The 12835-nt window shown below is 39.7% G+C and overlaps 2 protein-coding genes across 3 annotated transcripts in view; both read left to right on the forward strand.

Annotated features, from left to right (window-relative positions):
• Nucleotides 1–12835, forward strand: part of LOC115726604 (jacalin-related lectin 20-like) — a 99672-nt gene that overhangs the window by 18242 nt on the left and 68595 nt on the right. The gene's annotated exons all lie outside the window — the stretch shown is intronic.
• LOC115733391 (jacalin-related lectin 4-like) lies at nucleotides 3330–10323 on the forward strand. 2 transcript variants are annotated; one of them, XM_048272192.1, is made up of 6 exons: nucleotides 3330–3873; nucleotides 4036–5041; nucleotides 5568–6002; nucleotides 7021–7461; nucleotides 8395–8829; nucleotides 9971–10288. In XM_048272192.1, exons 1-6 carry the CDS (start codon nucleotides 3353–3355, stop codon nucleotides 10205–10207), a joined length of 3075 nt encoding a protein of 1024 aa, XP_048128149.1. In that variant the 5' UTR covers nucleotides 3330–3352; the 3' UTR covers nucleotides 10208–10288. The 2 variants fall into 2 exon arrangements, with proteins under 2 accessions (XP_048128149.1, XP_048128150.1); XM_048272193.1 differs by lacking the exon at nucleotides 7021–7461 and having other exon boundaries at nucleotides 9971–10323.

Below are 12835 nucleotides of genomic sequence, written 5' to 3' on the forward strand. Positions count from 1 at the left end.
AATTTAATACTTCATTAATAGTTTAATTCGGTCAAATGCGCCTCATAGATGATCAAGAGAAAAAGTAATTGTGAATGTTGACTTCAACCTCTGGTGCGAATACCTCGTAATCTCAATCTTTTCTTAATACTATAATCTACTTCTCCCCTGTCCGTCCACCAAATTTTTTTTTCTTAACTTATCCTAATTAACACGTCATACACAATGCTTCGGTGCGTTTGCTTCAAATGTTAATCAAGTAGAAACTTTTCCAACAACATTCACTATTTGTTATAATTTGAGCCACACGTATCCCGACGGACTCATGCAACATATTGTCATTAATTATCACCACCATGGAGCACCAAACTGCCCAAAGTTCCACCATTGATCTGTGACGTAACCTTTGTATCCCTTAGATCAAAAACTTCGACTTTATAAATAGGAAAGATTTTAAATAAAAGTTTAAAGTGTTCTCATTTCTCTCAAATGATCACCTGAAGTGGATCTTGTTTTAAATAATGGTATGAAGTGCTCCAATTATTTAAAAAAAGGGCTTGACCATAAGGTATTTTCGTTTTTTTTTTTTATGAAATTTTTTTCTTTTTCAGTTTTTCACTTTTTGCCTTTTCCTTTCTGATTTTCCTTTTTTTTTTTGCTCCCTCCTCGCCTCCATCCTCCCACGTCCGCCCCCTTGGGCTTCCGTTGCTCCAACTCCGCCGCCGCCATGATGTGCCAATCCCTCGTCCGGTACGTGTCCCCGAACGCCACCACACTCGTCGCCATCCAAGCCCTCTTCGGCGTCAAGCACCTCCACTCCATCCTCGACGCCAACTACCTCCCCTTGTCCACCCCTGCCAACTCCACCGTAAGCCCGCATCAGACCATCACCATCCCCTTCAACTGCTCTTGCTCCAACTCCACCGGCTTCTCCTACCCGCGTGCAGTGCCCTTATTGTCAGAACCTCATCAAACTCACTAGGAACGAATTCATGGGTCTTAAATGGCTTGCCTTAGCTTTTAAAAACAAACTTAAGTTGTTCATAAATTGGTTACTTAACAAATTCATGGGTCTTAAATGGATTTTTAATAGGTTACCTAACTATGTTAGGTGAGTTATCAGAAGGTTTTATGATTTTTTATTTTTATTATTTTTCTTATTTCTTTTCTATTTCTTTATGAAATCCGGTGAGGGCCGCGGGCCTCGCCAGATTTATGCGAGGGCAGCCCCTGCCGATCTTATAATAATTATAAAGATGTTGACAATTTTTTAGTAGTATGATTATTTAAAAAAATCTATAAGCAACAAGCTTTCATAAATTGGATTGAATATGAAAGTGTTTGATCAATATGGTCGGTTTGGGTTGGGCAGGATATGAGTAAAAAAATTTGCACTATGCATAAATGGATCATAAACCGGTTAATGAGACAATTAAGGTCGGACTATTTATGACCCGACTCAACCCGATCCACATGTTTGATGTGGATGTCTCTTGTGTTCAATCATGGTTCAATCTCGCATCTCAATCCCCTCGTCTTTAGTTCTCGTTCAGATAATGCCGTGTTGGTCCTTAAAAGTAAATGCTGAATCTCCTCATCTTGAATCATTTTTAAGCAATCATCTCCAAACTTGGTCTTCAATTAAAATAATTAGAATTGGGCCGGAATAACCACGCATGTCGTCTTGAATCATGGTCAAAACCTTGGAGGGTAATCCAAATCTTGAATACCCACCTTGCATTGGTATTGGGGTCAATCATGAAAGCTCTTCCAAAACCGGCTTCCAATCCTAATCCTAGTTTGTGGTTATATTAATGCAAACTTGCCTAGATACTCCACCAGTCTAGGAATAATGTCCACTTAGCCCCTGCGACATGCTCAATGCAAATAAATTCGACCTAAATACTATCAATACCTATAAATGCAAAGAAATGCGATAAAGAATATATAATGCAAAATTATGCCATGTCGATGTTTTTGTAATATGGGTAAAGTTTGACCCATAATTTTCTCATGCACCGAGTGATGTATGACAGAGTTGTGGGACAAAATTTAGATGTCAATAATATATATATTTTTTGTAATAGTATCATAAACTTGACGGATGTTGGGATATATGTGGGGGTTTTCTAATATTTATTTTTGTGAAATTAGGTTATGTGCTGTAGCACTTGAGCACACTTGGGGATTACAAATAAGAGCCCCAAGTGGACCTTATTGCAAATAAGAGTTTGAAATGCCCACTTTGTTTCAAAGAAGAGTTTAACCAATGACATTTTCGTCATTTTTTGTAATTTTTTCTTTTCCTTTTTTTCATTTCATTGTTGTGGCCAGCAAGGGTCGTCGCCCTCATCGGCAACGTCAAGGCAACCCTTATCTAGATCCAGCGAGGGCCGGCCTCACCTATGGTCAACGAGGGCGGCCCTCACCAAATCGGGCGAGGCCATCCCTCACTGCCGTCAAAGGCAGCCTTGCCTCGACAACCACCGGTGAGGCGATGCCTAAGCCCTCGCCCGGGCAAGGCCATCCCTCTTGGCCGTCAAGGGTGGCCTCCTCACGACGGCCACAGGCAAGGATTGCCTCGCCCAACCAAGGTCGTCCCTCTTGGCCGTTATGGGCAAGGTGTCACGAGCAAGGATTGCCTCGCCCACCCTTACTAGTGGCCGACCATCACTTGAGATCGCACACCGGCAGAAAGGAAGGGATGAAAAAATAAAGGAAAAAGGAAAGAAAAAAAGAGAAAAAATAAACAAAAGCAAATGACAAATATACCCTCGGTCAAGTTCATCTTTGAAACAATGGAGATACTAAGTCCTTAGCTGAAATAAAGCCAAGTTCAGATCTTTATTCAAGAAAATCAAAGCATATCGAATCCTTATTTGGAAATATCCGATACATTGGGCTATGGAAATGGCTTATAGAGAAAAGGGCAAGATATTAGGAAATAAAAAAATGAATCAATATGTACATGCAGCCGTGTAGGTTGCATTTACGTCAACTGGTACGATGAATCTTCTTCTTCCACCAGCAGGCGCGTGTCCCGAAGCGTCAAACCCATATCTCTGTCACGTAGACCAAGCACAAGCTTTTAAGAGAATTCGATTCGTGGATGTGGTTCGTTTGACGATTCAAACCTAATCGTCCTCGAGCGAGCAAGTCTTTCTTCAGTTCTTCGAACAAATCCAAGTCTCGCTCCCCAACTTGTCCGAGGATTCAATTGGAGAAGCCGAGCCTGTCCTGACAGCGAAGCTTTGATTCCTCGTCCCTTCTCATTCACCACTTGCGCTCTCTCTCTTTCTCATACGTACTTTCTACCTTCGCGGAAATGTTTCGGCCTTTTTCAGATTCTCTCACTCAATCACGCACTGTCCCCATGGGAATCGAAGAGATCGAGCGATGCATTTCGTCTTCAGCTTCGATCCATCAATGGAAGTATGACGTGTTCGTTAGCTTCAGGGGCAAAGACATAAGGAAGACCTTCGCGGCCCACCTCTTCCATGCGCTGAGGCAGGCGGGGATCTACTACTTCAGGGACAATGAGAAACTGGAGACCGGGATTTTCATCGAGCCCAAGCTGCTCGACGCGATTCGCCATTCTAGGGTCGCCCTCGTCGTGTTCACCACCAATTACGCCGACTCGCGGTGGTGCTTGAACGAGCTGGTGGAGGTCCTGGAGTGCAACAGGAGGTTCAGAGATCATCAGGGTCACGTCGTTCTGCCCATTTTCTATGATGTTGAGCCAGGGGACATTCGGAGACAGAGCGGACGATTTGGGGATGGTTTCGAAAGGTGTTTGGCCACCCACACGGACGATTTGCTGGTGCAGAAGTGGAAGGATGCGCTTAAAGAAGCTGGGAATTTGTCAGGATGGCACTTGAATAATGATGCTAACGGGTAATGCATTTGATATGCTCACTCACGAAAAAACTTATATTAGTGGTCGATTTGAAATATGTTGTTGATTGAGTTTTGTTCATGGGCTCGTTGCTCATCTGCTGATAGCCTCTCTATGATGTAGTTACTCATATTGGACTTGTCCTTCCTATGCAACTACAGGGATCAATCAAACTTCATCGAGCAAATTGTAGGACATCTCTATAGGATCAGTCCTACACGAATCTCCCCCTATTTTGTCAAAAATGCGATTGGGGTAGATTCCTTTGTAGAGGACGTGATATCGTTGCTGGAAATTGGGTCAGAGGATGATGTCCGTGTCGTTGGAATATGGGGAATGAAAGGGATTGGTAAGACTACGTTGGCCAAAGTCGTCTGCGATCGTGTTTTTAGGGAATTTGAAGGTGTTAGCTTACTCGAAAACGTGGGAGATGCAAACCAAGATACTCTTTTACTTCTTCAGAAGCGACTTCTCCATGATGTTCTGAAGGTACAAGGTCTAGAATTGTTTGATCTTAACAGCAACATCAACGAGATAAAAACTAAGCTCTGTCGGAAAAGGATCCTTCTAGTTCTCGATAACATCACTAAGAAGGACCAAATTGACTATTTCGGCGCTGGAGATCGAGAATGGTTCCGAAATGGGAGTAGAATTGTGATAACCACAAGAGATGAGCAGCTTCTGGAAGATCTCAAAGTAGATAACAAGTACATGCTCCCAGGATTGACTCATAAAGAATCGCTCCAACTCTTGAGTCGCCATGCCTTCCGCAAAGACCATCCTCAAGAAGGCTATGGAGAGTTGTCGGAGAGTCTTGTCCACTACACTGGTGGACTTCCAATAGCTCTTAAAAGATTTGGTTCCTTCCTCTCTAAGAAGAGAAAAAATCAGTGGCATGAAATATTGGAGAAGTTGGTGAGAGACCCTCATCTTGATTCAGTTGGATTACCTTTAGAACCGTTCTCCTCTGTTCTTCCCTTTCAATCCCTAGGGCCATATGGAGGTCATGGTGGGCGTCCTTATGATGATAAAACATACACCGATGTTAGAAGGATTACTCTAGTTGTAACATCAGTGATTGAGTCCTTTTATATTGAGTATGATCAGAATGGGAGTTTGGTCCGCTCGCCAATTCATGGTGGACCTGCGGAAGGCAAAATATGCACGGTGAGTCCATTGTTATGGTATGCTATGGTATATGTCTAATTATGGTACTCCCCATCAAAATGAGGTACTGTTTGGTCATTGGAGAATGAGAGTCCATTTCAAAGCTAAATGGCTTAAAAGGATTCAAGGGGGGGTTGGTCCACAATGCTTCATGATCTCCCAAATTCTCGATGTTTGTAAAAGAAAGAAAGCAAAAATAACAGAGTTCTGTTGGTTTTATCTACTTGTCTTGATGTTGGATTTATCAAAGTTCTCGATTTTACTTTGATGTTCCCAACATACAGTGTCTTGAACTCCATCTGTTTATGCAAAAATCAGGGTTTTAAGATGGAGCTGAATGATTGTAATATGAGTTTAGTGAGACTAACAAATTGATTTTCTATCTGGAAAGAAGGATTGCAAGTGCTCATGCAATATCCTCTTGAAGCATTTTTTAAGTCCTCAAAAGAATCAAATATCCTTAGTTTTGGGAAGGTTCATTTCTTGATGAAGCTGATGGATACTAGATTTGTGCCGCTGCCTGCAGGTAAAATTAGATTATCCAAATGAGTTCTTGACATCAGTGTCGGGCTATATCAGAGAGAATGAGGGACCTGTCGTCATTCAATCACTTATCTTCCACAGCAACAGGAGAACATATGGTCCATTTGGCAATGGGAGAGGGAGATTCTTCAGTTTTCCACCGGTTGCTGGGAAGATCATTGGATTTTTTGGGAGGTGTGGTATTTTTGTTGATTCCATAGGAGCATATCTTCTACCGATCTCTCATTCATATCCATTCGAAGTCGTAGGCCCATTTGGAAACTGTAATTATGAAGACCGGTGGGACGACGACAAGCATATAGATGTTAGAGAAATTGAACTTGTTTCTGGTTCTGCAATTGAGTCGATTACTGTTACTTATGAGCAAGGTTGTTCTTTTGCACATGGTATAGCAAGTGGTGGAGGCACAACGAACAAGGTACTGGTGCTATTCGAGTAATGAACTGTCGATCTTGGTGTTACATCAAAGCTGGGAAAAGTACACTAGAAGTGTCATAACTTGTGTACGGCGTTCACTTAAATGCCATAACTTTCAAAACGTTCACTTAAGTGCCATAACTTTTAAAATCGTTCACTTGAGTGCTACGTCGGAGCAAAATCGTTCACTTGAGTGCTACAGTAACTTTTCCGGCGTGCCACGTCAGCTTTTCGGCGTGCTACGTCAATTTTCCGGCGTCTACGATAACTTTTCCGGTGTCTACAGTAACTTTTCCGGCTGCCACGTCAACATGGCACTTAAGTGAACGATTTTTAAAAGTTATGGCACTTAAGTGAACGTTTTGAAAGTTATAGCACTCAAGTGAACGCCGTAATAAAAGTTATGGCACTTCTAATGTACTTTTCCCGATCAAAGCTACTATTTTCATTTCTGATTCACGCAGCTCATATTGGCTGGTGCTGATTCTGCTGAAGACATATTGCGTAGATAGAAATCATTAGTTGCTAATGTTTACAAGACGGCCAAGTTGAACCACCATATTTACAAATCATCTAGGAAATATAATAGCGGGATGTATAACATAATAAAATTGAAAATTTATTCAATCACGATTTTTATTTGTTTTTGGAATTTGGTGATTTCTGTGCCTGTGAATGTTGCTTTGCGTACCTGAGTTGTTTCCATAATGACTTATTGGCATAATTAACTGAATTCGAATAATGAGTTGTTTTTTGTAACTCAAATGATGAATGGATCTAGAAATTACACAATGTTAACGATGACATATCGTGTGCAACTCAAAGGGTATCTGCTATTTGCATAAGACATACGACAGGATAGTGAATTAGGCAAGATCATCTTCTTCTTCTTTTCCGCTCATGCCTATTTACCTAACTACCTAGAAGTTGGTGTCACGGGCTAGTTACCATCAGGCATAATGTTTTTGTTTTTCAACTTGTTGCATTAACTATTGCTTACATTCTAATGATTGTTACAGATAAATCTGGACTGGTTAATCGAGTATTTAACTTCAGTTTCGGGCTATATTACGAGTGATTGTGGCTCTACTATCATCCATTCACTCACGTTTCAAAGCAATAAAAGAACATACGGACCATTCGGCACTGAAACCGGAAGGAAGTTTTCATTTCCAGCCACTGGAGGAAAAATCATTGGATTTTATGGGAGTTCTGGTTCCCATCTTGAATCTCTTGGAGCGTATTTTGAACCAATCTCTCATCTATATCCAGTCGAGTTTATTGGACCATTTGGAGGCCAAGGTGGACACCGTTGGGACGATGGAAAATTTAAGGGTGTAAAGACAATAAAGATGATGTTGGAAGATGTTGTCAAATGCATCTCCTTTGAGTATGACGATAACGGCGAGTCTCTTTGGTCCCCTACGCATGGTCACAGTGTCAACGGAGATATCCATACGGTGAGTTCATTGCATATTTTCCATTCATATCATGATTGATCCTTTCTCTCTGTCTTTCTCTCTCGCACGAACACACTCCTGCACAAACCTCCTTATCGATTCTACAAGAACTTTTGTGAAAGCCTTTCATTTGCTTCTCTTTGATGAAATTTTCCAGAATGTATCCTAATTTTTGGCCTAATACTTCTTCTGATGATTGATCCAACCTCTGAGAAGAAAAAGATATACCTTGTTTATATTTCATCTCTTCGATAGTTTAGTAACAAGCACAACATCCTCATTGTTCTGATGGGAAAAAGAACCTATGATTATTTTTTCAGGAAATTGCCAAACGAACAATTTCAAGGAAACCTTTCAATTTTTTATCTGCTAGGTTCACTTTATGTATTCCTCTTGTCCGTCAAACACATTGAATGTACTGAAATGGCTGTAATAGAGCTGTTCTTATTGGCATTAATTGCTACTCTAGCAGGAATGTTGTTATGCGGTGCGGTAAAGTACGGTGAAAGTCTTAGGCAACTACCACTGCCCTTTGCCACCATTAGATCGAGCATTAGTTTTCTAATTAACTTGAGAAGCTTTATCAAAGTAAATTGTGAGTGATAGCAACCTGTGTGCATGATGTACAATGATAACGCATGGGTTGTGGAAAGCATCTTAGAGGGGAATGAAAACCATCCAAATGTACTATAGAATATTTATATATTAAATCATGCATTCATATGATAGCTTAAGCTTTTAAAATAATTAGTATTGGTCTCACAAAACTCATATCGATCGTCTTCGATTGTTGACCCTAAAAGTACACTGTAAGAATAGTAGTCCATCCGTACATTAGCTTTAGGAGATTCTCGGGTCTAAGGATTAAACTTCTAGGTTGTACGTGGATGCAATGATTTCTTAGGCGACTGCAGTCTCATCTTGATTCTGCAGGTTAACTTGGACTACCCTCGCGAGTTCTTGACCTCAATGTCAGGTTACACCAGACATGATAATTCTGTCATTCAATCACTCACGTTCGAAAGCAATATAAGAAGGCATGGACCCTTTGGTAAGGAAGAAGGGAGCTTCTTTAGCTGTGCATTAACATGCAACAAGATCATAGGCTTCCACGGAAGGTCTGGCATCCAACTTGATGCGCTAGGAGTCTACTCTGAACCAGTTTCTGATCTCCATCTCTTGAGATCCATTGGGCCATTTGGAGGACAAGGTGGCAGTCCATGGGACGATGGAGAGAGCACGGGTGTGAGGGGAATAATTGTAAGAGCTGGAGTAGCTATTGTTTCCATTACTGTTGAGTATGACAAGAATGGGTCTGTGGTTCTGGGCCCTAAACGTGGTGAAGATGGAGGGCATCTAGCACCCGAGGTATGGGCTTTGAGACATTTACTTAAATCTTATGAACGTGGTACTTCTGTGTTGTTGCTGAGGTTTGGTTTTAAGGTGAAAGTAGACTTGTCAAACTGGGTAACAAAACTATTTCTCAATTCATGTATGATGTGATGACCTGTTATATGAGTTAGTTATATTCCGTGTAAATGGGTCATACATGGATATAAACATATAATATAGGCGTTAAATGGATTATAATTGAATTTACAATTTATTTAAACCCGACTCATTATATGAGTTAGTTATGTTCCATGTAAACGGGTCATACATGGATATAAACATAATATAGGTGTTAAATGGGTCATAATTAAATTTACAATTTATTTAAACCCAACCTACCTCTGTGACTCTTTTCATTTTCTATCTCATTGCTCGATCTCGCTTCTCTGTTTGGTATGAGTTTTCTTATATTAGGTTAAATATGAAAGTGTTTTAGGAATCTATGTCAGGTAGGGTATGAATTAGGTATGGATCGGGTTGGATATGTGTCATTATATTTGCATAATATGAAAATGGGTCAAAACGGATTAAATTGGTCTTTCTAATTAGACCATTTTTGATCCAATCTAATTCACCTATTTGACAGGTCTAGGTGAAGGTAAGATATGAGAATAGTCCGCAGATTTTGTGTTTAGATTGGCAAATGATCTGGAATGGGAATTATCCTCATTGCCGGGCATGACGTAATATCACCCCAGACAAGGGACTTATCTTTGGTTTTCCTACCTTCCTCGGTTCCATTTACGACGAAAGCCCTCAATACATTCAAAAGTACTGCCTCCGAAAATTGAAAAAAATAAAGAATTAAAAGGTATTTTCACTTTATGACTTTTAAGTCTTGGAACAATTTTTCCTTAAATCTTAGTAACTGTTCTCAAAGCGCCGCCAAAGCATTTTTTGAGCAATTGCCTTTTGTTCTACAGACGAATGATTTGTTTAGCAGTGCCAGACCAAAATTGGTCTTATGCTCTAGATGCAGTGAAATGATCTATTTAGGTATTACATTGCTTATTTAACCAAATACAACTTATCAACCGGAGTGTTCTGTTCATGCTGATTTTCAACATTCTACAGTTCGGGGGTAGGGATAAAGATGTTTGTCTTTCTAATTTTGCAGATTAAACTCGACTATCCTCGAGAGTACTTGACTTCATTTTCTGGTCACTCTGGAATTTTTTGCGGGCATATTGTTGTTCGTTCCCTCACATTTCAGAGCAATGAAAGAACTTTTGGGCCATTCGGCGAAGAGATCGGGAAGTACTTTTCTTTTCCATCAACCGGTAAAAAGATCGTCGGGTTTCATGGGAGGTGCGGATCATGGATTGATTCACTTGGAGCCCATTTTGAGACTTAAAATGCTAAGATTGACCTTTATGTGCGCCATGCTGTCGGCGTTCAAGTTTGCGTGTAAATATGTAGCATCGTGGACATTCTCAGAAATCTAGGGATGTGAATGGGTCTATCCTCTAAGAATAGTGTGTTAAAGTAAACTTTTGAAGTTTTGTATTTTAATAAGGTGGATAAGGCCAATGGAGAGTGAATCAACTGTTGTCCATCTATGGACTTTCTATAGATCGATTTTTGTCCAAATCTAGTTATTCTCTCTCGGCATAGTTGTTCCGACGTTGAGTTTTTTCCGGACAAAGAGCAATAACAAGGATTTGTCCAAGACATACTGTTTGCAACACTGGTGCGTTTATATCATGATAAATTAAAAAATAAAAAAATATTCTTAAAAATAATCATTTATGTCGATTATGAAAATTAATGGATGGGTTTTCATTATTAACAATAATCTATTCCTAAACACTTTCGTTGATTATCAAAGTTTTCATTAATTTATTTTGGATAAATGACATAAATGATCCTTGAACTTTGGCTCAATGTGCAAACTGAATTTTAAAGTTGCTCAATGGGATTCTTGAACTTTAGCCCAATGTATAATATCATCCCTCAACTTTTAATTTGTTCAATGTGATTCTTGAAATTTTGATACATGTTCTATTTGGTCTCTATATTGTGTGAAAACATTCAATGTTGTCATCTCACAATTAAAAATGTTCGTGATGACTAAGATCATCACAAATCATGATGGGCACGCTAGCCACTATTAGTGAATTTTAAGTTTAGGTGGACATGTGGACAAATTTGGTCACCGCAACTATGCCCAAATACCCGTCATCATTCTAATGATGAATGTGTAAAATGTTCTTTACATTGGCAGTAAACCTAATAGAATCTTTACAAAAAGTGTTGTAAACCTATGAGAGAAATATTAAGGTGCATTTGGTTCAGCTTTCCTAAGGGACTTGAGTGGGGGGAAATGCTAGGATGTTTGGCAAGCCTTTTCAATGAGCATTTGGCCAAATGTCAGCTTTGGGAAGGCTGAAAGCCCAATGTTGATATGGACCAGTATTGGGCTTTTAGCATTTTCAAAACGTTGAACTCCCTATTAATGAAAATTCATCATATACCTATTTTGCCCAAAACCTTACTGAAATGCATTTTTCCTCCTCTTTTAAAAAAATCCCTAAATTGTTGCTATTCATCTTCTTCTTCAAGGTGGAGTCGTTAAAGGGAAGGGCAACGAAGGCCGCTTGGAGCCACTTGACCTCAAGCCTCATTGCTTGGGTCACTCAACCCCTGCGATGGCCACTTGGGGTTTGCGCAACAACCGGCGACGATCTCCTAGGTTGCTCAACCTCGGGCTTCGTTGTTGGGGGTCGCACGACCCAGGTGGCCTCGGCCGAAGCCCTTCGCTGGCCAATGAAAAATGTTAATTTCTTTTTTTTTTTTGAAAAAGCTGAATAAAAAAAATATACAACCAAAAGCCCTTTGTAATTTTTTTTCCAAACATTACTTAACGTAAAGTTGCATTTTAAAAGATTTTTTTTTATTGAATACCATTTGCATTTCCTCAAAATCACTTAAACTAAAGACACTAGCATTTGCTGAAAGCCAATTTTCAAAATCGAACCAAACGCACGTTCAAGCTATTAGAAGATGATTTGTTCGAGCTAAAATTCCAAAGATAAGTAAAAGCCGAAAAAGTGAAAGTCAGGTAAAAGGAAAAGGGATGACCACCTAGTCCACTATTGTTTTTTTGGTCGAACTAGTACACTACTTTAGATAGCTAACACATCATCATACATTTCAATATTGTTGTCGGCAAGTGAAAGTTAAAGGAGTTTCAATTGGCTAATCGTGCAGTCAAACTATGATGAATTCTATATGAGGTAATAACATAAGAGAAAGCTGAGGTTCTCCACCCATCATTGTCCAATATCTATGGACAAGCAATGTTGGATACCATCGGATGCTGTCGGTGGCAGGATCATTGGGTTTTCTGGACGGTTTAGACGCATCTTGATTGCATTGGATCGCATTTGGAATCATGTAATTCGATGGTTGGTTTAGTTTAACAGTGTCCAACCTAATGTCTCACGTTAAGCCCAAAAATGTGATTCCCTGGTCCACCCCTCCTTTTTTTAACTTGCTCCATGCATCTTGAGTTATTTTTCATAATAACTTTATAAAACTATGGCTTATAATGCAAGAAAAGCATAAATGACTAGAACATATACTCGGAGTCTCATTTTTTTCCCTTTCACTTTAGTTTGAAAGAAAAAGATGAGATTGTGGAGCATACTTTCACTTTTATTTTCCCTCATTTTGAGGATCATCTCTCATTTTCTGGATTTGGGTTCTTTTCTTCTAGCAAAGAGGATTCTTGTTCCAAGTGTTTTTTTCCCCTGGCCAATAAAACTTGACATGCTCCTCAGCTTGAGCCAGCATGCTTTCTACGACAAGCCTGCTTTCACTTTACACCAGAATCATCGTGATTTCCTTGGGAAGAGAAACTTTTGAAAGAAAATTTGTCTTCTTCCTGGACTCCGTTTTTTTTTATAGGAAAATGAGTAATTTGGAAAATATTTTCCTAAAAAACGATGACCTATATCACTTATAAAAATGAACGAACGAA

This window comes from Rhodamnia argentea, chromosome 11 (assembly GCF_020921035.1).
Source record: "Rhodamnia argentea isolate NSW1041297 chromosome 11, ASM2092103v1, whole genome shotgun sequence".
Lineage (NCBI taxonomy): Eukaryota > Viridiplantae > Streptophyta > Magnoliopsida > Myrtales > Myrtaceae > Rhodamnia > Rhodamnia argentea.

What these genes read in the sequence shown, in the direction of transcription:
- LOC115733391 (XM_048272192.1), top strand. Translation starts at nt 3,353, where the DNA reads ATGGGAATCGAAGAGATCGAGCGATGCATTTCGTCTTCAGCTTCGATC. An exon ending in CGGAAGGCAAAATATGCACG is followed by an intron (nt 5,042 to 5,567) that starts GTGAGTCCATTG and finishes CGCTGCCTGCAG; the next exon opens with GTAAAATTAGATTATCCAAA. An exon ending in GTGGAGGCACAACGAACAAG is followed by an intron (nt 6,003 to 7,020) that starts GTACTGGTGCTA and finishes TGATTGTTACAG; the next exon opens with ATAAATCTGGACTGGTTAAT.